The sequence below is a fragment of the Lucilia sericata genome, unplaced genomic scaffold (genome assembly GCF_015586225.1).
Source record: "Lucilia sericata isolate MDLA Ls3-8-SP2 unplaced genomic scaffold, ASM1558622v1 Contig001250F_arrow, whole genome shotgun sequence".
NCBI lineage: Eukaryota > Metazoa > Arthropoda > Insecta > Diptera > Calliphoridae > Lucilia > Lucilia sericata.
In genome coordinates this window covers 41730-69222 of record NW_023995204.1, presented here as the reverse complement: position 1 = coordinate 69222, position 27493 = coordinate 41730, and the positions used below count along the sequence as shown (strand labels likewise).

The 27493-nt window shown below is 30.3% G+C and overlaps 1 protein-coding gene across 2 annotated transcripts in view; it reads left to right on the top strand.

The window, feature by feature from the left end:
• Positions 1 to 26916, top strand: part of LOC119610619 (acyl-CoA Delta(11) desaturase) — a 55141-nt gene extending 28225 nt beyond the window's left edge. Inside the window, exons 1-5 of one of the 2 annotated variants that reach the window (XM_037965913.1) lie at positions 1813 to 2101; positions 2404 to 2838; positions 22143 to 22273; positions 25612 to 26003; positions 26070 to 26916. In XM_037965913.1, the coding sequence (XP_037821841.1) occupies positions 2463 to 2838; positions 22143 to 22273; positions 25612 to 26003; positions 26070 to 26484 (1314 nt within the window). In that variant the 5' untranslated portion in view covers positions 1813 to 2101; positions 2404 to 2462 and the 3' untranslated portion in view covers positions 26485 to 26916. Of the gene's footprint in view, positions 1 to 1812; positions 2102 to 2403; positions 2839 to 22142; positions 22274 to 25611; positions 26004 to 26069 lie in introns of those variants that run through there. The other variant, XM_037965912.1, reaches the window with a different exon arrangement.
• Positions 26917 to 27493: the final 577 nt, after the last annotated feature.

The window sequence follows — 27493 nt, the reverse complement described above, 5'->3', positions numbered from 1 at the left end:
AGACTAGACTATAGACTAGACTATAGACTAGTCTATCGCCTAGACTATAGACTAGACTATAGACTAGACTATAGACTAGACTATAGACTAGACTATAGACTAGACTATAGACTAGACTATAGACTAACTTTAGACTAGACTATAGACTAGACTATAGACAGACTATAGACTAGACTAGAAGACTAGACTATAGACTAGACTATAGAACTAGATTATAGACTAGACTATAGACTAGACTATAGACTAGACTATAGACTAGACTATAGACTAGACTATAGACTAGACTATAGACTAGACTATAGACTAGACTATAGACTAGACTATAGACTTGACTATAGACTAGACTATAGACTTGACTATAGATATAGAATAGACTATAGACTTGGACTATAGATATATAGAATAGACTATAGACTGACTATAGACTTATGACTATAGGATTATAGAATAGACTATAGACTAGACTATAGACTAGACTATAGACTAGACTATAGACTAGACTATAGACTATACTATAGACTAGACTATAGACTAGACTATAGACTAGACTATAGACTAGACTATAGACTAGACTATAGACTAGACTATAGACTAGACTATAGACTAGACTATAGACTAGACTATAGACTAGACTATAGACTAGACTATAGACTAGACTATAGACTAGACTATAGACTAGACTATAGACTAGACTATAGACTAGACTATAGACTAGACTATAGACTAGACTATAGACTAGACTATAGACTAGACTATAGACTAGACTATAGACTAGACTATAGACAAGACTATAGACTAGACTATAGACAAGACTATAGACTAGACTATAGACTAGACTATAGACTAGACTATAGACTAGACTAGACTAGACTAGACTAGACTATAGACTAGACTATAGACTGACTATAGACTAGACTATAGACTAGACTATAGACTAGACTATAGACTAGACTATAGACTAGACTATAGACTAGACTATAGACTAGACTATAGATTAGACTATAGACTAGACTATAGACGAAACTATTACAGATTTGACGTCACAAATATTTAATATTTGTGACGTACATATAATGAGCAATGCTGCCTATTGTTAAGTTATGACGAATATGATTCAGGAATTATGTGTTGTTCTATTTCTAGAAATGATATCAATCAAAAGACATTTGGATTTCACATATACTATTGTTAGGATTTGTTTTTTTAATGTATTTTCTCACTTGTATAACATCAATTAATAAGTTGGTGTTTACCTACTTGATATAGTTATGGTTGTTGTAATCAAAATCAAAGGAATTCCTTTCATAATGAAATGATTCTTTGAAAGTTTTCCTCTTACAGACTCATGGATGGCATTTGCTGTAAATGTCTGATCTGACAAGAGTGTGTGCAAATGTTATGGAGCGCGTGAATGTGTGATCATGTGTGTATTTGTATCTGTGGTTTTGAAGTAACACCGTGAGGTGGCTCAATCTTGGCCTTAAAGTAAGTTTAAGTTTTTGGTGTTCGATTTTTAACTTAAACAACAATAAAAGCAAAATAAACAATACAAAAGTCAGCCAACAGTAACAGACATACATAGAAACAAAAAAAAAAGATAGATACAGCCACACATACATATGTATGTAAGTATCTGTACGATACAAAAGAATACTAGTGTAAAGTCAGACAGACGTACCAAAAAAAAAAAAAAAAAATAAACAACGTAGAGACAAATACTCCGACATTCAGTCGACCAGAGTCATCTTTAAGCGTTAAAGTTGTGTAGCCAAAGATAGAAATGAAATTTAAGTTTTCAACTACGATCATTTCTTAACGAAACGTCAAACAGTAACGGTCATTAGATAAAAACAAACGGATGTAAGAAATTTAAATAAAACTGAACTAAAAAAAAGTATATAATAATAGAAAAATACAAAAGTTTTTATAATAAAAAAAATAATAATAAAGATATTTACAAATAATACGAATGAAAATAAAGCTAATTGAAAAGTGTTGAAAAGTTTCAAAGAAATCAAATAAATAGTGATCTTACATTCAAAATCTAATTAAAAAAAAACCAAATACAAATTTCAGCAAACAAATGAAAACCCAAATACAAGTAAATTTTAAAAAATTTTATTTAAAAAAATTATTAATATTAAGTAAAATAGAAGTTTTTTTTTTGTAAAAATGTCCCCTTGATTTAAGTTTATAATTGAGAATACAAAAGTTCGGCAATAAGCCGTTGCAAGTAGTTATGCATTTTGTAACTTTGTATGATCATTCCCGTCAAAAATAATAACAAAAATCCCCCCTTTTTTAAAATTACAAAAAAAAAGAAATTAAATTTTTTTATTCCCCTTTGAAAAGAAAACCAAAAATTTATTTATTTTGTGTTAATTTTTTTTGGTCCCCCATCAGAATTACTGATTGTTCTAAAACTCTTAAAGTAAACACAAAGTATTTTACACACAACCAACATGGGTCATTTATCAACCTCGGATCGTGTCAGTACAACCAGTTGTGCCGAAACTACACATACCACCAACGACAACACAGCCTTAAAACAGCGTTTGACAAATGGCAAAGTGACAGCCAAAAATGGTTTTCCCACCGCCAATGGTCAACCCTTGGTCTCAGCCGCCGATGGAGAAGTGAAAATTATACAGAATAAATATCATGTCAATTTGGAGGAATACACACGCAAATTTAAGGGCGATAAAGTGTTTGGTATTCAGTTCAAAGCGCCCCTTAAATGGCACAATGTCATAATGATCTCTGCGGCTCATATTTTCTTTTTGGTTTGTCTCGCACTATATCCATTGGAGAAATTGAAAATACTTACAGTAATATGGGGTAAGTTTGAGCACTATTTTTTTAGTTTTTAAGAAATTTTGAGATATACATAAGTATTTTTTTAGAATAGTTTAGGCTATAAGTTATTTGAGGGCTTATTTTTGAAATGTGTTAAGTCGAATAATTGCGAAAAATTATTTAATGTTTAAAATGAATTAGCTAAACTTTTTAATTGTATGTCTAATAACTTTCTAGTTATTAAAATATTAAGCAAACTTTCTCTTTGTTAGCAATTTTTTCAAATATTTCATTTATTTTTTGAGTTATCTAATTATGGAACTAAGCCTTTCACTTACATAAAAATTTGCATAAAAAAGCAGGGTAAAGGGGTTGGATTCTAAAGGAATCCTAAAGAATTCTAAATCCGAATCTGACATCTAAATTGCTTCATTACATAAGGTTTTCAAGATATCTGAGTCTAATATTTTAAAAGTCCCCAATTTGAGACATTATAGCGTGATGTTATTTTTATTTATATATATTTTTGTCATCTCATAGTATCTGTAAACTTTAGGTTAAGATATGGAACAAGATATAACATAGATTAAAATTGTATTTTGAAGCTTTCCCACGATATAAAAAACTTTATACATAAAGGTGATTTCGAGCTTTCATATCGTCTTGAACCTTTTTGTTTTCAAATTTTATAACGTTTGTTTAGGCTAAGATATCTAAAAACCCGATGTTATGACTCAGTTCTGGCTCAATACAATATTTTGGTTTTGAAAAGCATTCTCTTGTCTCTGGGTTAAATATTAAAAAAATTTCACCTGATTTTGAAATTATCTTATTAATTGAATTATCAATTTGAACTAAATGTCAAGAATTATGTCTCCAGTTATGGATAAAATGGATTTTTACAGTTAAAACTGAAAATTTAACTTTGGACTTTTAACGTTTCAGCTCAAAAATTTTATATTTTTTTCAATAATTTTTTTTTATTTTATACTTTAGTTTTTCATTGAACTTTAAATTTGGTCTAAACCAATGAAATTATCATAATATAATGGTCATGTCTGAAATGTTGTCTTACAGATTTCCGCCATGGCCAAAAATCATATAAAATAAACATTAATATTAAAACAAGTTTTGAACAAGAAAAACCAAAATCAATGTTTAAATATTAAACTTTATGAGAAATGTCCATTTATGGTTTACAGCAAAATATGAAATTTAAATTAGTTATAAAGGCAAATAAATCAAAGTAAAGTTGATCTGTTGAAAAAAATCAACTATTCTACCAAGTCTAGAAAAGGGTATTGAAGTGAAGTGTAAGACAAACACTCCATAGTTAAGAACATACAATTATCATGAAAGCTTTTTAAAAAGCTTCTCCTTCAATATCGCTTCTGTTTTGTCATCTACGAAGCATATACTTTTTAGGTATATAATTAGTTTTTAAATATATTATTTAGAATATATTATGTCTTCTACACATCTCTGGTTCTTTTTTCAGATATTTACAAATTTAGAATACAAAAGTCCGATTTTAAGGTTAAGATTTCTAAGATTTCGGTCTAAGATTTCATCAAGGTCTCATTAGTCATAATAAAATTTAGTTTTTAAAATTTAGGTTAAAAAAAAATCTGATCACATTTAATCCTAAGCCCCTTATAAGGTCTATTTCTCTCTCTCCAAAAATTACTTTAACTTCCGCCATAGATATTAGTACTAATAACGGATAATTTAGGTGTAAATTAGTTTTATATAAAAATTTTATAAGGATCGGTCTATAATTGACTCCAGACCCCTTATAAGGCCTTCTTTATATAATCAGTTTATTATACATTTGAAATAAAGATATTATTAATCTATTAAATTCTTTAAACTTCAATCCATATTTGACTCAAGCTTTCTTAAGAAATTAACTCCTTGAAATTAACATAAAATCTGATCTAAATAAATTTTATTGGACCAAATAAAAATGATTTTTATTGTAAAAGAATTTCTGTAAAAAAAATTCTGAAATGTGCGGCTCATAATTTGCCCTGTTTTAATATCAGCATTGAGATTAAAATTTGTCCAAATATCAAGATCGGTTCATTATTGGACCTAGTCTACCTTTTTTTCATAACGAAATTGAATAGACAAAGATTTAGTTAAAACTTTAATATATAAATTTTGTATTCTAGTTAATAGTATTCTAGCACTAGTTGCATCAATCTTATTTTGAGCATTTAATTTCCACCAGATACTCAGAACTGTAGAGTGGGTCATCATCATATCTTCTTCGTTCTTCAAGATAACACAACTTAAAGTTATAAACAACTAATAATTGCTGAAATTTTTTTGAAATTGAATCTTCAAGTGTTGATATCTCAGCAAAACTCAAGAGATTTTTAAACAATACCAAAAGTATTTCTATGCGAAAAATTTTGACAATTTGTAGAATGGGTTAAACCTATATTTTAAAGTCGAAAGTTGGACTTTCAGTTGATATAACAAAGGTGTCTTTTTAGCTGTTATAACGTCTCAAATATGGCAAAAGAAGGGGCTTTTTCTATATTTAGGACACGATATCTAAAAATGGGCCAGATTCAGATTCAGCGCAGCTAATCTATTAGAAAAGAATACTATGATAACTGGGTTAACATTTTGTTGCCCTGTGTAATTGTAGCAAGTCTTCTTTTGAAAGACATTCCTTGTTTTAATATTGACATTAAGATTAGATTTGATTGAGATTCAAAACAACATTTATAACTTCTTTTATTTATATGAAGATCGGTTCATTATAGTCCACATATTCGACTTTTTTCAAAATGAAATTGAGTACACAACTATTTTTTTAAAACTTTAAATACATCTCGAAGGGTGTCATCTTGAGATTGAAGATTCAAATTCCGCATAAAGATCTTCCGAAATGAAGAAGTGTATTTTGTATAATATGAATTATATCATGTTAAGAAGTACTGATACATATTTAGATACATAGTTAGAATATAATTTGTAATTGTATAGTAATGTTGGCATCGACTATAATATGCGTAAAACATGAGAATAGGTTAATTGACTCAAGCCTCTAAGTAGGGTAACATTTAGAAAACCACTTGTGTAGTGTAACATGGGAACGACCTTGCTCATCTATTCTACATTTTTTTCTCTTTTATGTTATTATTATTTATCTTAAAACAAACTACATCACCTGATGTCTCCAAATAAAGTTCACTAACTGTGACAACTTTGAAATTTAGGGGATTTTTATTAAGGAAATAATGTGTTTTTTAATGAGAATTAGCAAAATTTTTATAATAAAATAATAATTTTTAATGATGATAAAAACTCTTTGTTAGTTGTTCTATAACTTTTTTTACAAATTAAGTTTTAATTTTCTTAAAAGTCATGTTGTTTTATTAAAATTGCTTTAAAAAGTTGTATAATGGAATTAAACAAATCATTAGACTAAAACAGTATTTCCTAAGAATATAAGCATTATTATTAACAAAAAATAAACAAAATTTGTATTCTATTTAACAATTGTATTAAATTATTAAAGGTAAAAATTAAGCATGATCAAATGATTAAGCCGACATAACTGACATTTTTCCTTTATAAAATAATAATGCTTATGACTAGCAGTTTAGAGCAGTATTCAAGTCACAATATTAACTTTTGTTAAAAAAAAACTAATGTTAGTTAAGTGGTGATAAACTGTAAACATCAATAGTTTATTCATTTGTCAATATTATGCAATCAAATAACAACCATTTGTTTAACAATAATATTTTTTTTTTTAATATAATTTGAAAATTACCGCTTAATTAAATGAACAAATTACATAATTTGTTTTTCCCTTAATGGCTGTGAAAATGTTAAATTTTTAACAATTGTTTTTTTTTTAAATACCCATTAAAAATAGGAAATACTTTTTTTATAGTTTAACAGAAATAAGGTGTAATAATATTACAGATTTATTATATGTTTATGTTAAACCATAATAATGTTAAAGATTTTTTAAACACTTAAATACAATACAAGTGTGTAAAGCCAACAAAAAAAAAAAAAAAACATAAAATTAACATTAAGCAATATTTTAGCTAAAAAAAAGTTATTAGTAATAAATGTATGTCAATTTTAAAAAAAAATGTTCGTTAAAAACTTAGTAATTGTCATTTTTTATAATTATAGACAGACATCTTTACCAAGCGCAAAATATTAAGCCTGTCGTTTGTATTTTTAACTTTTAACTTCTGTTAAATAAATATTTAAGTACCAAGTACTAAAAAATGACAACAACAACAAATTGTGGGTCATATAAAGGTGTAAAATTATTACAAAAGTTTTGTTCGAAAAAATCATAATAACCGTGTTGATTCATTTAAGACGTTTTCGTTTTATTTTCAGTTTTTTTCGCTGTTATTCATTAATATTTGCATGACAAGTTAAAATATTTAGGTTTCTTTTATTTCTCTATTTAAGTTTTTTTCCACATTTTTCAATTTTAGCTTTTTTTTTTGCTGCTCTTGTCTTATTTATTTTAACTACATACATACATACTCATATAATTATTATGTAATATCTTGTATATTTTGGGTGTTTTTACTTTTTTTTACCTTTTTCTTGGTATTTTAGTTTCATTTATTGTTTTCGTTCAAATTTCAGTTTTTTTTTCTTTGTTTTCTTTAGTTGGCAAGAGTTGCTGACCCAGCATCATACGATTTCATTAATACTTAGCATATGGTAAGGAGAAACCCCTTACCAGTTATTATTTCGCAATGGTAGTTGGACTATGTGCCCTAGAGATATAGTATTATAATTTTAATACTTATTATTGTTTGCAAAGTTTAATTATAACGGTTATATATAAAATAAAAGTTTTGAAATCGATTTGCTCATCCATTTTGCTAATGACCAAATATTTTTGCATATAACTTAAATTTTAATAATTTAAGCATTTATTTGAAATATTTCATCATATCATGTTTTAAATAAAATAAGTAAGAGTGCTATCTATATTCGGCTATGCCGAATCTAATATACCCACCATCAAACCGTATGCCGTAAAAGGAATGCTCTCCTATAAACATCAGGGTGATATTACTCATCAAATTTACTGAAGAAGACCTTATATGAGAGGAAGGGTGAATTATTGACCGTTTTTTACAAAATTTTTCATAATTTTTATTTTAGACCGATTTTGGTTCATATAAAACATGTTTACATCGAATATCAGTTCCCGACAGTTTCCGCTTTTAATTTGTCTCGTAAGAAACGTACTTATATGTCAAATTTCATCTCTACACTTGTAATTTTAAACCAGTAATGAGCGTTAAATAATTATCTAGAGGGGACGTTATAAGGGGGGTAGGAACACTTATGGACCGATCCACATAAAATTTGCTAAAGAGGATTTTGCTCGTAAGAGACATACTTATGTCAAATTTCATTGCTATACTCGTATTTTTAAGCCAGTAATGAGCGTTATAGTGATTTTCCGAAGAGGACCTTATATGGGGGGTAGGGTCAATTATTGACCGATCCATATAAAATTTGGTAGAGCGATTTTGACTAGCATGAAACTTATGTGTGTCGAATTTCATCGCTATATTCTTATTTTTAAGCCAGTAATGAGCGTTATAGTGATTTTCTGAAAGGACCTTATATAGGGGGGGGAGGGGGTTGATGGAGTTTAGGGTCAATTATGGACCGATCCTCATAAAATTTAGTAGGGCTATTTTGGCGCATATGAAACTTATTTATGTCGAATTTCATCGCAATGCTCGTACTTTTAAAGCAGATATGCCCGTTATAGCTGCTTTTCGGGGCTCCACTTGTATGGGGGCTATCCGAAAACTTGGACCGAATTGCCCATTTTCAAAACAAACCTTATCTATGGAGAATATTTGTGGAAAATTTCAACCCTCTAGTTCATTCCGTTCGGACTCTATCGTGCTTTCAACAGACGGACGGACATGGCTAGATCGTCTTAGAATTTAATAAGGACCCAGAATATATATACTTTTATGGGTCTTAGACGAATATTTCGATGTGTTACAAACGGAATGACAAAATCTTTTGATTGTGGGTATAAAAAAAAACACTTTTACTCATACTTATGTCATTTTCATTATATGCAGAACAATTTTGATGTTTTTTGCACTCTTTATCGAAATCAAGAAATTGCTCCGAAACCCTAAATATTCATCGGGTTTTCATACAAACACCCAACGAACTTTCACAAATAATCCAATAGTTCAAAAAAGAAAGACATTTCCACTAATGTCTAGCCACCTGGTTGGCTCCAATTCGTCAAGAATGTACTCTTTTGAAACGTGATAGAGAAAATCGTCTCCCAAGTAATCTAGAGAGTAACCACTTAAAAGACAAACTTAAGCGAAAAGGTTCATTGTCATGCATTGACTCCTTTGGACTAGATTATTGACTGTCGCTTTGTTATCTATGGAGTGACAAGAACATGACAAGCATACAAGGTTAGGTCAAATAGCTAGTTCGAGACCGAACCGCAGGGAAACAACAACAACATTTAGTTGCATACAAAAAAGTCTGTTAACAACTATCTTTCCTCTCGATAACGAATGTTGACATCTTATCCAATGTCTTCATTGGACTAGGTTACTAGATTACTGACTGTCTCTTTGTAATCTATGGAGTGACAAGAACACGACAAGCTCAAAGTTAGGTTGTCCCCCCGAACCGCTGAGAAACAAAAAACAACATATTTAGTTGCATAAACAAGTTCGAAATGTACCCTCTCTCGTTTACCTAGGGTTTAGTAAACAGACGACTGACTGTCTTTGTCCAATGGCTTCAATATAAAGGTTAAACATCTATTATAACTTCTTCCTTCTTTGAGATATATTAATATAAAGTTTGCAATAACCAGAAATTCAATTTTCGCTACATTGCTCCTTTATTTTAAGACAAATCATGACGGATTCGGATTATGATATATGTATATAACTTGTTCCTTCTTTGAGATATCTTAATCTAAAGTCCACAATAACCATAAATTCATGATCGCACAGTTATATCGTTTGGGTGTTTAATAAAGTTTCTTAAGTAAAAATCAAAACAATTTCAGAATCTAGACCTTCTAGATATGTGGTTCAGAAACGAGACCTTACTAAACTATTGTGGATTTCAGTTGCTACATCTTATGTATGTAAGGCCCTTTACAAAACTGAACTTTAAAGTTCATATTTTTTATTTATAAATCTTAAGATTGCAACAACTTTTAAAATTTTAAAAAGTTCGGTCTAAAAATGGCCCCTAGACATCTAATGATTGAGATAATTTGTAGTTTTTCGTTAATTAAACGATTTTAAGATAACAACCGATGAACCAAAAGCTTCTTTCTACAAAATAAACAATTTTATTAGAGTCTGAATAGGTTTGTCGGTAATTCACCCAAGTCGCCCCAAAATAGATAATTTTCCGGTACTAAACAAGTTTCGTTACAATATTAATGATTCTATAAATTACTGTGTGAATCGTGCTCTCTTAAAAAGTATTTTTTCCTAAATTTAATTAAAAACTCATAGGCCAGTTAGCTTAACCTTTGATTATAGCTTATCTGGAACATAATCTGCCGATTTTTGTATGAAAACTGGATATATACAACTACAATCAAGAATTTGGGTAAACAAACCAGAATTTGGGAAAACAGAGTGAAATTTTGATACTAAATATCACCAACGTTATTTAACAACTGACTCCAACTGCTAGTTTAGGGTGCTATATGATCAGACGTATCCGACTGTAAACAAGTCATAAAGTGTTTACCCTCAATACATTAAATAGTTTAACCTTAAGTTATAATTTTTACAAAATTATACATAAATCTTTTATAGCGTGATATAGTGTACCATACAACTTATAAATATTTATCTCCCTTAAGGTTTATTCCGGAACTAAGATATATATAATTCAAAATTTATATCTTAATTAAAAACAAAATACTTAAGCTGCAACTAAGTACACATAAAAATGGACAAAAATTGCGGTAATAAAATTTTATATTCCAAAAATTTTATCATATAATCAGCCTGAATTAAAGGGCCTCTTTTTTGAGTGGTAAGTTTTTGTAATTTTTCCTAGAAATAAATGAGCTTGTTTAAACAGCAATAAAAATTCATGTGAATCTGAAAAAAAAATACCCCAAAAAAGGAGAAATAAAACAAGAAATCATCATCAATATTTTAATTTATTGTATAAACTTTAAACATAAGCGGAGCAGCAACAACAACAACAGCACAAGTCAAACACTATCGATCCATCGATCGCCCGGTACTAGAGTGCTCATAATAAACGAATCTGTGACATTGAGTTGTAGACTTTGTGTCGTCATTTTCGTTAGCGAAACCAATTCATATACATAGAGTGTGCGAGAGAGACGTAGAAAAAAGAAGTTTAAAGATGTTTTCTGATTGATAATTGAAATGGAATAACAAAACTTGATGAAATTTTTGATTAGAGCCGAATTAATGTTAAGTCATTTGGTACTTAATGATTTGCGAAAAGTATTTGGATAACTAAAGTAGTACTTGAGACTCAACGTCTACTCTTAAGTATTAAAAGAAGTTGTACAAGTTTTTTAAACTATTTCTATTTTTCAAGATACATATGTATCTCACTATTTTTTTTGGGAGAAAAAGTACTTTCATTTTTAACAAAGTATGACATACTTACATAATGAGAGAAAAAGTCTTTAGAAACTTTTAAAAGAAAACGAATAACTATTGTACTCTTTAGAAATCGTATAAAAAAGTTATAGTCTTGGTAGCTAAAGCTACCAAAAAAGTACCAGTTTCTTAAAACGCTCTACACTGCTCTATAATATAAACGTACCATAAAATTTACAAAGAAATACAAGATCTTCTTTGCTGTCAGTGGCAAAGCAGTGGGTTCAGCCTCCAAATTGCATCGTTGATAATAATGATCATGAAGCCGATGTATCAACCTGATATGAACACAATATTGATTTATAAAGAGTACAAACAGACGTATGTAATTTTTTTTTTGCATTTTAAATTGTCGGCAATTGTTTTAATAAAATATTAAAAAAAAAAAATTTTCTTATTTAAAACATAAAAAATTACAATGTCCTGAAATTGGTCATAAATATTTATTACACATGCCTTATTGGCAGACAAATTATTGTATGTGTTTTATTGAAATTTTAAAATTTACTATTTATAGTCAAGGTATTTTTTTTTAAGACAAATTGCTGGTTTTTAAATGAATTTAGTTTTTGTACTAAATTATAGAGTATTTTAAGTTAAAAGATGTACAAATTGCTCTTAGTTAATGGTGTCAAAAGTGATTATAAACATTTTTTCTAAATATATATATAATAGTTTCTTTAAATTGTAGGGGAATCTAAAAGCAGAAAAACTTTTAGATAACTTTTAGCCATGTCCGTCTGTCTGATAAAATACTTACACGGATGGTGATACTGAAGCAGGTATTTGTGGTCCTAACTTCCAGAACGCAATATAAAATGGGAAAATATCCCTCAAGGTTTAGGGGATCTGAGAATATATATAATGTCACACAGCCACGCAGCACTCAAGGCCTTACATTCGTATGAAGTTGGGTCAGGTGTTATGATGGACTGTGTGTCCTCATTGAACGAACTGGGTAAACACAACAAATTAACAATGAAGGTAATTCTGTCAACGAACGGGCGGACTGCTTAGCAAATAGAGGCGCTCATCGCCCACTTATCGGCCCTGAACCATTCTTTGTTATCCCTCAAGGTCAGATAAAGATACGTATCGTGGGTCGAATCGTAATTTTTTCGCACAACAGGGCTTAGACAGACAAAGCGCTTAATCACGCTATCAAGAGGAAAATCCCAAAATTTGTTATCGCTTATCAAAAGTGATCTCAGAATACTAACGGGACTACTTACGGGACACTGTGGTCCCAGATATCATCAATTCATCCTAGGAAACGCCTTATGCAAGCTATGCAGATTTTGTGGCTGTCAGGAGGAAACCTCAGAACACATATCGTGCAAATGTTCAACACTAAGGACTCGTCGAGAAAGAATCTTAGGTGCAGCCCCGAAGAATATATTCAACCTATCACCAATCAAACCTTTTATTTTCAACGTGAATTTAAACTGTTATGTTGAATCCATGGGCTGCACAAAAGATCCAAAACAGGGTCACATTGCTTAGGGCTCTCTCTAATCTTATCTAATCTACTTATAAATAGGTTAATTATTCAGCAATTTTCCATAAACTAGTCAAAAGATTAAACCATAACATAACCTATAGACAAGTCCACAGATAAGGCCATGGAATAGACACTAGTCTATTGATGAAACGAAAGACTATTTTATCTACTAATCAATAAAAAAGTTCATAGACTAGTGCGCAGAATACTCCATACACTAGTCAATATATCTGCCCATTATCTATTCCATAGGATAATCACTAGTCCATGGACTACTCCATAAACTAATCGATAGACTAACCCATAGATTACATCATATACTGAACAATAGATCTACCAATTAATATACCAATCTATTGACTAGTCAATGGATTAGATAACAGATAAGCCAACAGATTAGTCCATACACTATCCAGTAGACAAGTTAATAGACCAGCATGTAAACTAGTATAAAAAACTAACCATAACTCTCATACAAGAAGCTATGATCAAACTTAAATCTTTGTACCAAATACCATGAGGATAGGGACATGTTGAACCTACCCCTGTAGAAGGTAACCTTCATAGGGTTCATAAAGTTTTATATAGGAGTGAAAATCTCTCTTCTCTTCTCTATATTTTACCTTTATTTTATGACAAATTTATAAGTCACGACAGATTCAGAAAAGTATACGCTGGCCTCTGGATTATAGATTGCTTGGTCTGTGTAATGTGTTAGTTTTATGACTATGGAGATCGTGGGTTCGATTACCATAAGAGATTCCGATCTGTTTTACTACATGTGCTTCATAATTAAGCTTGTTATGTTAACTTCGAATATATATATATGTATTTTTGACCCGTTAAATATTGATCCTCGGTAATATTGTCTTGATCTTAAGTAAAAATCAAAACAATTTCAGACTCTGGACCTTCTAGATATGTGCTTTATAGAAAGTGCTTTTTAGAAAGTATGGTGACCATACTATAGTCAATTGTAGACCATAGTATGGAAATAATACAAGTCAATAGACCGACATATAAACTAGCCATAGCTCCCATACAAGAAGCTATGATCATACTTTAATATTTCTACCAAATTTCGTGAGAATAAAATATCTCCTTCAGGAAGTGCGTTTAGGTCTGAAAGGACGATTACTGTTGTTTGGCTTTCGACAGTTTAGCGTCTCGGAATTATGCATGTTCCAAGTTGGTGAGATTTCCTTTGACTAGTGGAGATAGTAAAATTCTCCGACTATACATTGATAAACACTATCTAAACTCATACATTGGAGACATTTGAAACTCTTAAACTTTTACTGGTGGAAGACGATTAAAAACGAAACTTTAATTAACGAACATATGATTTAACATATTGGTCACATGACCATTCGAAAAGAAAGGTTCATAAATATATTTTGTATATAAAATGAAGAACCGAACTAATTCTGGTTTGTTTTTGGAACGATATTAGAATCCATTATATGTTTTTGTTATGTTGAAATTAAAATGAAATTTTTAACAAGTTTAAAAACTTAATTAACATAATTAAATATCTATTAAATATTAAGAGCAATAGATTTTCTTAATTTTAGACAAATTCTAGAATTCAGTTAAAACTTGATTTTAATCAAGAATACACGCCAAAAACAAATCTAAATTAAACAAAAAATCTATGATTATTTCTAAATTATAAAGGGGAATAACCCCGCAAATATATAATAATAATAATAAAACTTTTGCAACATGTGCCAATTAAATTTGAAAAAAAATAATTCATAATATTTCTTTTAATTGAAATCTTTGAATTTTTTGCTTTTAAATTTTGAACAAAAAAATCATTAGAAAGTTCGGCATATAGTAGTTAAAACAAGTCTATAAAGATTTATTTAACCCGAAAGGCGCATGTATTATGACCTTCAAAATATTTCTACAAAATTATGATTTTTTTTCAATGAAAACGTTAATGAAATATCTTAAGTGATAATATAGCATTAGTAAATATATATTACATAAACAAATACATATTTTTACAATATACCTAAAGAGACTTTTCGATTACCACATCTTTTTTTAAAGGGTTTTTAAATGCATTTTAATGAAAATCATTAATTTTTCATTTCACACACACACACTTTACCTTTTATTTTGTTAAACATTTCTCTTTTATTTAACAAAAAATAAAAAATAATAACAATAAAGTTAGACAAATTACAAACTGGTTTATGACTTTTTTGTTTGGTTTCTTTGTAAAGTTGTAGAGAAGAGAAGACAATAAAATACAATCATAAAACCTAACAAAATAATACATATTTCAAAGGCTATTGAAAATCTATTTTGAAGGCTACAGATAGATCCATAGTGAAAAATTGTATTGAGAAAAAAATATTGAATACAATTGGTATGTACGAGTATGTAATGCAAAATTAATAACACAGTTGTTTAAATTGTTTTTTTTTTTTAAACAAGTTAATTTTAATTTTTGGCGGAATTTGAAACACTGTAAGCTTCCTTTGTAGAACTTCCTTTATTTTGATCTTGCATATTTGCTAGACGATTTGGTTGTGGTTTTTAGACATTATGCTATGTTCGAAATATAAAATGTAATAATTCTTATAATTGATTTGATTTGCAACTTTGCTGGACCTTTTTTGCAATGATTTTAAGTCTTGCAAGAAGTTTGTGATCTTGCAAACATGAAAACTTTTGCCAGGTTGCAAGCTTTACAACTTTTAATGCAGTGAAAGACTGAAATCTCTTCAACATCTTTTTATATCTAGTTCTCTTTTACTTTCTATATTATTTAAATATAACCCTATTGCAAATCATTGTAAAAAAGCTAAACCCAGATTGTAGTATTACTTTTGGTTTGATCTTGCATATTTGCTACATATTTTTACTATGAATATAAATCATTTGATTTAGTGCCACATAGTTTATAGTAACAGTTTTGCTGTGCAGCAGATTTACAAGTTTTGCAAGGGTAGTGTAGTATGTAACTATAGATATATTGCATAAAAACCTTAAGCATCTTGAGTGTTGCAAAGTTTCAATGCTGTAATAATAACTATATACTATGCATTTGTGGTTGAAAAGCAACTATATTTTCCATTGCTTTAGCCACAATCAGAAAGATATCATTCTGTTTATAACCTTTGTAATATTGTTCATAGATCCACAAAAGATTCTTAGACGATCTAGCAATGCCCATCCACCTATCTGTTGAAAGCACGTTAGGGTCTAGGATTCAAACTAATAGATCTAAGGAGTTGAAATTTACAAAATTTAATCTTTATTGCTAAGTTTTGCTTGGTATGGACTATATATGTAGGTCCACGTCGCCCCCATACAAGTGAAGCGAATACTGCTTGAATACTTATAAAAATGTTAATTATACAACCAAAAGTTATACATCGGACCCTATTTAGCATTAGCTGCCATATCAGAAAATGACTTTAACGTCATTGTATAAAAAGTACCAAAACAGTAATGAAATAATTGGACGAAATTTCATTAGAATCAAACCATAATTAGCCCCATTTAACCCATCTTACAGAAAACCCGTCTAGAAGTGACGCGAATACTGCTTGAATACTTATAAAAATGTTAATTATACAACCAAAAGTTATACATCGGACCCTATTTAGCATTAGCTGCCATATCAGAAAATGACTTTAACGTCATTGTATAAAAAGTACCAAAACAGTAATGAAATAATTGGACGAAATTTCATTAGAATCAAACCATAATTAGCCCCATTTAACCCATCTTACAGAAAACTCTCCTACTGTCACTAATTCAATAAAAAATTGCGGTTTTAAAATAATATTCGACAAAGAAATTATTGACTCTTTCTAATTTAGTTTATCTTGGTATATAATTGACCCAAAAAAACAAAAACCCCAAAAATCAAATCGAATCCAAAATCATCAATGTACAGCGCCACTTTTGCAACCGTTTATTGATTAAAGATCTTTTCAGTTTTAAAGATATTAACCCCACAAAAAAATTTGGGCGGTAAGATCAAGGAGGCCACTACCACTTTATTTGATGGTTTTGATTTTCATGTTTTTCGTTTTCTTTTTTGATCACTGTTTAAAACAAACATTTGAATAAAATCAGTTTTAAGCTTAACAAATATAACTAAAATATTTGTATTGACCACGCCCACTTTATTTTTTTTTTAAATATACTATAATGTTTAAAATAATCAGCTATAATCATTAAAATTGTATATAACTATACAATGTTAAACGGTTTTACTAAATTATTAACAAAACAAGTGAGAATTTATAAACGGACATGGTCGACCATATGATACCCTATATCAGTGATTATGTTAAAAATATTGATTATTTTTTTTTAGAATAAAGTATTTTATTTAATTTTTACCTTAAATACCAAATTAGCATTAATATACTAAGTGGGCATGGTCATGAAATAACCGCCCCTTTTTTTGGAGTGATTGTTATAATACTTATTGTGCACATACAATATGTACTTAATATGAAGTCTATTGTTGTACCAGAATGTACGCCATACTTTTGATTTTAGTTTTTTTAACCTAAAGAATTAACAAAAAGTCAATTAATATTTTTCTTACGTTTGCTTAACTTAAGTTTAATTATTTTTGTAACTGATTATATATCCTAATAAAATTTACATTGTTTCGCAATAGACATTTAATAAACACTTAATAATTCTTGAAATTATAACAATAGAAATAATAAATCATTCATTATTTAACAGATAAATGTAAGCTAAAGTAAATTATTAATTAAAAAGTAATTACATATTTAATTAAAGTACATTTAAGGCTCATTACAAATAAATCTCTTTAAACAATATATAACTTCTATAACAATTATTTATCAATTAAAAAAAAATCACATATTTTAGCATAAATGTTATAAGATTGTTTTAAGCGAAACCGTTATTTATTTAAAATTTGTGGTGAAATTAAAAACTGGTTTAAACTGTTAAACATTTAAGAAATTCTAAAATAAAATCTATTGATTTATTTTGTTTAGCAACCCGGTTTTTTGTTTAAATATTAAACATACCACATTCAAATATTTAAATATCTAAAATATTCTTTTCTTTTGTGTATTTTTATAATATTTAACAAATGCAAATATTTAATTTTTTTTTAATAAAATTAAGTTTTTAAATAAAATTTTTTGACTTAATTTTTTTTTTTTTCTTGAAAGTGCTAATAAATATTTAATTTTTTTCACAAACCTATCAATAGGAGCATTAAATTTAAATATTAAAAAAAAGAAGTGTGAATTAAAATAAAAACGTGCTAAGCAGCAATTATTACTTTTTTGATGAATCAGTTTGCGGGATTTTTTTTAAAAAACTATTGCCAAATTAGTGTCTTGGTAGACACTTTAATTGTTTTTATGGCTTAAGCTTCTTTTAAGTATGATGAAATAAAAAAAAACTTTTTTTTCTAAAATTTTATTTACTTTATGTAACTTTTAATGAATTTCAAGGTGTTTTAATTTTTGTTTTTTTTTTTGTAATTTTTTTAATGTCTGTTTTATTTATACCTTACAGACGGAAATGAAGATCGTTAAATCATTTTAATGCCCAAAATTTATTATCTAAAAATTGTCCCCATTATTTATTTATAAGGGGAGCGGCCTTAATTACAGGAATTTCTTTTAGTGATTTAAATAAATATATTTAAAGTTGGGTTTTTACAATGGGTTTTGGGTTAAATATATGATATTTTATTATGTAATGACCATCACTCGCTGTTCCGGATTGAGTTGAAGAACAATTTGCTCGTTATGGTCGCTATCCTTAAAACGCTGTCAAGCCTATAAGTGTTGCTTAGCTTTCGATAGTTTTGCGGCTAACTCGCACTAGTGTAGTGCATTATCTGCATTCTTTTTACCTCTAAGTGAGGTTATGCTTTGACTGGTGGAGACTATAAAATACTCCGACACCCCTTCATTATCAATAGCTATCCAACATTTATATTACCAAAGAGAGAAAGAAAGAGAGAAAAGAAACGCTCAATTTTGAAATAAAACTATTGTGAGAATGGCAAAACGGTCGAAACGGACTAGACTACAGACTAGACTATAGACTAGACTATAGACTAGACTATAGACTAGACTATAGACTAGACTATAGACTAGACTAGACTATAGACTAGACTATAGACTAGACTATAGACTAGACTATAGACTAGACTATAGACTAGACTATAGACTAGACTATAGACTAGACTATAGACTAGACTATAGACTAGACTATAGACTAGACTATAGACTAGACTATAGACTAGACTATAGACTAGACTATAGACTAGACTATAGACTAGACTATAGACTAGACTATAGACTAGACTATAGACTAGACTATAGACTAGACTATAGACTAGACTATAGACTAGACTATAGACTAGACTATAGACTAGACTATAGACTAGACTATAGACTAGACTATAGACTAGACTATAGACTAGACTATAGACTAGACTATAGACTAGACTATAGACTAGACTATAGACTAGACTATAGACTAGACTATAGACTAGACTATAGACTAGACTATAGACTAGACTATAGACTAGACTATAGACTAGACTATAGACTAGACTATAGACTAGACTATAGACTAGACTATAGACTAGACTATAGACTAGACTATAGACTAGACTATAGACTAGACTATAGACTAGACTATAGACTAGACTATAGACTAGACTATAGACTAGACTATAGACTAGACTATAGACTAGACTATAGACTAGACTATAGACTAGACTATAGACTAGACTATAGACTAGACTATAGACTAGACTATAGACGACTGACTAGACTATAGACTAGACTATAGACTAGACTATAGACTAGACTATAGACTAGACTATAGACTAGACTATAGACTAGACTATAGACTAGACTATAGACTAGACTATAGACTAGACTATAGAGACTATAGACTAGACTATAGACTATACTATAGACTAGACTATAGACTAGACTATAGACTAGACTATAGACTAGACTATAGACTAGACTATAGACTAGACTATAGACTAGACTATAGACTAGACTATAGACTAGACTATACTAGACTATAGACTAGACTATAGACTAGACTATAGACTAGACTATAGACTAGACTATAGACTAGACTATAAACTAGACTATAGACTAGACTATAGACTAGACTATAGACTAGACTATAGACTAGACTATAGACTAGACTATAGACTAGACTATAGACTAGACTATAGACTAGACTATAGACTAGACTATAGACTAGACTATAGACTAGACTATAGACTAGAATATAGACTAGAATATAGAATAGACTATAGACTAGACTATAGACTAGACTATAGACTATAGACTAGACTATAGACTAGACTATAGACTAGAATATAGAATAGACTATAGACTAGACTATAGACTAGACTATAGACTAGAATATAGAATAGACTATAGACTAGACTATAGACTAGACTATAGACTAGACTATAGACTAGACTATAGACTAGACTATAGACTAGACTATAGACTAGACTATAGACTAGACTATAGACTAGACTATAGACTAGACTATAGACTAGACTATAGACTAGACTATAGACTAGACTATAGACTAGACTATAGACTAGACTATAGACTAGACTATAGACTAGACTATAGACTAGACTATAGACTAGACTATAGACTAGACTATAGACTAGACTATAGACTAGACTATAGACTAGACTATAGACTAGACTATAGACTAGACTATAGACTAGACTATAGACTAGACTATAGACTAGACTATAGACTAGACTATAGACTAGACTATAGACTAGACTATAGACTAGACTATAGACTAGACTATAGACTAGACTATAGACTAGACTATAGACTAGACTATAGACTAGACTATAGACTAGACTATAGACTAGACTATAGACTAGACTATAGACTAGAATATAGACTAGACTATAGACTAGACTATAGACTAGACTATAGACTAGACTATAGACTAGAATATAGACTAGACTATAGACTAGACTAGACTATATGTATGACTAGACTAGACTATAGACTAGACTATAAACTATAAACTAAACTATAGACTATAAACTAAACTATAGACTAGACTGTAGTCTAGAGTTATGTATATATAGTCTAGTTATAGGTATAGACTAGAATCTATACATATAATTAAATAATACACATTTTCTGATTCAGTCGAAAAACAAACACGATAAAGGTGAAGTACCTATACAGAATATACAGAACCTTTAAACTATAAATTCATTATTTTCATTTCGATCTTGGAAACTTTTAAATAGGTTGAACTTTAATTTGCTGTAAACATGATTAATATGCAGTTTGATTATATGTATAAATAGTAAAAAAAATTAAGACATCAATTTCAAGGTTTATTTTCCATTTTCTCCTATCAATTATAAAAATCACCATAATAGTTGATCTTGTTTTGATTTGAATTAATTTTGTTTACAACTTTAAATTAAAAAAAAATTCCATAGTTTTAGCATATAATAGACCTGTTGTCATTTCGTAGTTAAATTGAAAATTATTATAAAATATAAATTTTAAATTAATTTATAAAACATATGACGTTGCTTAAGTGATCATGTTATTTGGTGTTGCTGTGGAGTGCGATGATTCATTCGGGTATTTCTGCTCTTAACCATGAATATCCAAATAAGAAATTTTTGTTTGTTTTTTAAAAGAATTTAAGTTAGTTTTGTTTTTTTTAATAAAATTTTGAAGAGATTTAATGATTTCAAGGTTTTATTTTCAACTGAAAATTTCCGGTAGAAACACGTAATAATTGCGAAAAGTCACGATGTGTTTTTTTTGCTCACGTTGAAATAGTACTTGTATATTGGATAAATAGACAAGTGTAAATTTTATTTTTAATGGAATTTTTATAAAATCTGTATTTAGAAATTCAAAACCTATGCAATATAGAAGTTAATAAGTATAATTAAAACTAAATATTTTATTAATAAATGTAGTCATAGTTAACTAACTTAGTATCAAAAAAAGTAAAATAGGATAAGTTTAAACTATAGTTAAAGTTAAAATAAAGCTAATTTTTCACAAATTGTTTATTATTTTCTATAATTTAGTATTATTTTATTGTATAACAATTTGTTAATTTTATTTTTCATGTTTCTATTTTAGCACTCTTTATGGGTGGCGTGGCTGGTTTTGGTGTCACAGGCGGTGCCCATCGTTTCTGGACTCATCGATCCTTTAAAGCCAATTTACCATTACGTAGTATATTAATGATATGCTTTTCAGCAGCTGGTCAGGTAAGTGTTAAAGTCGATTTTTGTAAATTATTTCTTAGTTTAATTCAAAGCGTTTGAGAATATTAAAAAATATAAAAAAGTAGTATATTTTCGCAACTTTTGCAACCTAAGTAATAGGTTAGAAAATCGACTTAAAGATCTCCCACGAGAATGACTCATAAGAGATCAAAAATTTCTCGACGGCATAGAAAAATGCCTCGAAGAAATTTTAGAACTTTCTGACAAATCCTGCCTTTTGTTATATGGAATGAGGTAATGAGAATCTATATATTTTTTAATCAGAAAATATAACTTAACACTTAAAGAAGATATCTGGTTAAGGGGGGTAACGATCAGATGTACGATCATTTGTTTTTCTTTTCTCGGACTGTCTTGAACTGACTCTTTGTTGATGATTCATATTTTTGGCATTTTAACTTATAATGACACGATGATGGCACAGTAGGCAAGTACTTACCGCGTTTGCTTACGAATATGTAAAAGGCTAAATAAGTTATCATGACCCTCGCTTACAAATAAGGAATTAAATAATCAAGTCTATTTAAAAGGGTTTATTCTTTTATAGAATACTTCTAAGTAATGTAGGTAAGTTAGTTAGTTGGTTAGTTAGTTAGTTAGTTCGTTAGTTAGTTAGTTCGTTAGTAGTTATTTAGTTAGTTAGTTAGTAAGTTAGTTAGTTAAGTTAGTTAGTTAGTTAGGTTAGTTGTTAGTTAGTTATTCGTTCGTTCGTTCGTTCGTTCTGTTTTCGTTCGTTCGTTCGTTACGTTCGTTCGTTCGTTCGTTCGTTCTTCGTTCGTTTCGTTCGTTCGTTCGTCGTTCGTTCGTTCAGTTCGTTCGTTCGTTCTCTCGTTCGTTCGTTCGTTCGTTCGTTTCGTATCGTTCGTTCGTTTCAGTTCGTTCGTTCGTTTCGTTCGTTCGTTCGTTCGTTCGATTCAGTTCGTTCGTTCGTTCGTTCGTTCGCTTCGTTCGTGTCGTTCGTTCGGTCGTTCGTTCTTCGTTCGTTCGTTCGTTCGTTCGTTCTTCGTTCGTTCGTTCGTTCGTCGTTCGTTCGTTCGTTCGTTCGTTCGTTCGTGCGTTCGTTCGTTCGTTCGTTCGTTCGTTCGTTCGTTCGTTCGTTCGTTCGTTCGTTCGTTCGTTCGTTCGTTCGTTCGTTTTCGTTCGTTCGTTCGTTCGTTCGTTCGTTAGTCGTTCGTTCGTTCGTTCGTTGTTCGTTCGTTCGTTCGTTCGTTCGTTCGTTCGTTCGTTAGTTCGTTCGTTCGTTCGTTCGTTCGTTCGTTCGTTCGTTCGTTCTTTCGTTAGTTAGTTCGTTCGTTCGTTGTTCGTTCGTTCGTTCTTTCGTTCGTTCGTTCGTTCGTTCGTTCGTTCGTTTAGTTCGTTTCGTTCGTTCGTTCAGTGTTCGTTCGTTCGTTCGTTCGTTACGTTCGTTCTTTCGTTCGTTCGTTCTTCGTTTCGTTCGTTTCGTTCGTTCGTTCGTTTTCGTTCGTTTCGTTCGTTCGTTCGTTCGTTCGTTCGTTCGTTCGTTCGTTCGTTCGTTCGTTCTTCGTTCGTTCGTTCGTTCGTTCGTTCGTTCGTTCGTTCGTTCGTTCGTTCGTTCGTTCGTTCGTTCTTTCTTCGTTCGTTCGTTCGTTCGTTCGTTCGTTCGTTCGTTCGTTCGTTCGTTCGTTCTTCGTTCGTTCGTTCGTTCGTTCGTTCTTTGTTCGTTCGTTCGTTCGTTTTCGTTTTCGTTCGTTCGTTTCGTTCGTTCGTTCGTTCGTTCGTTCGTTCGTTCGTTCGTTCGTTCGTTCGTTCGTTCGTTCGTTCGTTCGTTCGTGTTCGTTCGTTCGTTCGTTCGTTCGTCGTTCGTTCGTTCGTTCGTTCGTTCGTTCGTTCGTTCGTTCGTTTCGTTCGTTCGTTCTTCGTTCGTTCGTTCGTCGTTCGTTCGTTCGTTCGTTCGTTCGTTCGTTCGTTCGTTCGTTCGTTCGTTCGTTCGTTCGTTCGTTCGTTCGTTCGTTCGTTCGTTTCTTCGTTCGTTCGTTCGTTCGTTCGTTCGTTCGTTCGTTCGTTCGTTCGTTCGTTCGTTCGTTCGTTCGTTCGTTCGTTCGTTCGTTCGTTCGTTCGTTCGTTCGTTCGTTCGTTCGTTCGTTCGTTCGTTCGTTTCGTTCGTTCGTTCGTTCGTTCTTCGTTCGTTCGTTCGTTCGTTCGTTCGTTCGTTCGTTCGTTCGTTCGTTCGTTCGTTCGTTCGTTCGTTCGTTCGTTCGTTCGTTCGTTTCGTTCGTTCGTTCGTTCGTTCGTTCGTCGTTCGTTCGTTCGTTCGTTCGTTCGTTCGTTCGTTCGTTCGTTTCGTTCGTCTCGTTCGTTTCGTTTTCGTTCGTTTGTTCGTTTCGTTATTCGTTCGTTTTTTAGTTAGTTTGTTTGTTTGTTTGTTTGTTTGTTAGCTTGAAAGTACGAAGTATGTTACATCTACTATGTCTCGGTTCTGTTATTCGCTCCTTCACCTAAGTACCTGGTGGGAATCGATGCACCAAAAAATCCTCCGTACTGGCAGACTACGGCACTACCAACTAACCTACCTTTTTCCCCAAATTATATGAACTTTTTCAAATTGGTTCTACAACCTCCTTGATTCGAGATCTTAATACTCAATATTGGAAATCATAGGAAAATCTCTGTTATTAAATCAATAACATTGTTACCCATCTTTTGAGCTTCAGCCAAAATAGCGAAAATACTTTTTCCATTACCTAACATTACGGTTAATTATGCTAAAGGCGAATACATACATATGTATATAAGTATGTATGTATTGCAAAATGTAAACAAAAAACTTGGGTAATTCCCTTTTTAAACGAATATTCGTTGATTTTGAAAACGTTTAGTGTTATACAAACAACCCGCTGATTTTCTTAATTTATGTATGATCAGAAAAAAAAAACTTCATTAACAATTTGCTGCTTAATTAATTTTGTCAACAAAGTATTGCAAAATCTCTAATATGTAGATATAAAGTAAAAATGTTTGATGATCTAAGGGCGATCTTATAAAAACTCTGCTGATAAAGCTTGCAAAAGTTTAATGAATACTTTTGAAATTTTTCTGTTGATATTTATTTTGCGCTGAAAAACAAATAACAAAATGTTACATGACAATTTATTTGTATAAAAAAAACAAAATTGCAACACACGTTTTTACGCTGATCAATAAATGAGTTGTTGAAATTTTAAGTGAATGTTATTTAATTTTTTATATTTGAATATAAACATTTACTAGACAGCAATGATGTTGCAAAAGTGTTTATTTAAATCCTATTAAAATCATTATAATTTAGTTTATAATTTTTGTAATTATTTCACTATTTTTAGAATTCTTTATACGATTGGGTACGTGATCATCGTGTCCATCATAAATATTCGGAAACTGATGCTGATCCTCACAACTCGAATCGTGGCTTCTTTTTCTCTCATGTCGGCTGGTTAATGATGCACAAACATCCCGAGGTATTGCGTCGTGGTCGTCAAATCGATATGGGTGATATATTGGCTGATCCTGTTATACGTTTCCATGAGAAATATTTCATTCCTTTGAAACTGATCTTCTGTTTCATTTTGCCCACCGCTATACCCATTTATTTCTGGAATGAAGAATTCCATTTGGCTTTTATGACTCAGTGTGTATTCCGTTATATTTCCTCATTGAATTTCACCTGGTCGGTTAACAGTGCTGCTCATATGTGGGGTACACGTCCATTCGATAAGTAAGTATAGCGTTTTTTATTTAACTTTTAATTTAAATATTAATATTTCACTCTTTTCTTTCTTAGGCGCATTAACCCTAGTGAAAATGTCTATGTATCGATCATTGCCATGGGTGAAGGTTGGCACAACTATCATCATGTCTTCCCCTGGGATTACAAAGCAGCTGAATTGGGCCAATATCTTTTCAATTTCACAACCATGGTTCTTGATGCTTTCGCCAAAATCGGTTGGGCCTGGGACATGAAACAGCCTTCTAAGGATTTGGTGAAACGTACTTTGGAAAAATACGGTGATGGTACCCATCCTTCTGTGCAAGATATGCACTTAACACATGAAGGTCACATGAACTGTCACATTCCCGAAGTTCCTGATCCTGAAACTGAGTCCTTGCACGATGAAGATGAAGCAGAATCTTCCTCCACCGAAAGCACAAAACTCGATGAAAATGAAAATATGTCGAAAAAATCGATGTTAGCTTAGGTTCAAGTAGGTGTCACAGGACTCAAAAATATAAAAAAAAACAAATTGTCATGGGAGGTTGTTCATTTAATTTTTATACAAAAGTCATATTTTTTAAAATTTATTTAAAAATCAGGGGGTTATACTTTATTATTAATAATTTAATGTAGTTTTTAAGGCCAATTTTTATTTTTTTTGTTTATTTTATTTTTTATTGAAACAAAAAACAAGAATTCACAAAAAAGAGAACAAATTTAAAACAAAAATGTACGTTTTGTTTAAATTTTTTTATTCACAAGTACTAAGCGCAATTTAAACTGTAGTAATTGTAACTTTTTTATAGTTTTGTTTTTGTAAGTTTTAGTTATAGTTAAACAAAATTGAAAGATAAAAAAAAAAACAAAGAAAAAACATTATATTTTTAAGTTTAAATACAAATCAAAATCACCGGGATTATGTTGTTTTATGTACTTTAAGCACACACATACACACCGATGCACCGATTGTCATTTTCATGCATAATTTTGATTGAAATGTTTGTATTACAACAATAAAAATATAAAACATAAAAATAAAATAAAAATATTAAAAAAAAAAAACATTTGTGTATTTTATTAATTTAATTATTTTTTTAGGTGGTCTGAATGATAAAATGATGTACATACATATGTATATATGTACATATGTTTATATTAGGCTGAATTGTACCTTGCCTCAGATATACTTAAGCCATTTATTGTTGAATAAAAATTGTGGACATTTAAGTCAAATTTTGAAGGGGGCTTTGAATAGGGGCTATGATCAAATGAGACCTATAATTATTAGAGTCATAGAGTCATAAAGGCTAGTATAGAGCTTGGTTTTGCAGCTTTTTGTCGAGATACGAGTATAGTGAAATAATGGACCGATGTTAACCATTTTCAATAGGCTTCGTCTCCGGTACCATAGAAGATCATGTGTCAAATTTCATTGAATTATCATCAAAATTGTGACTTGTAGTTTGAAAGCCCTATTCAGGGGTTCAGTTGTA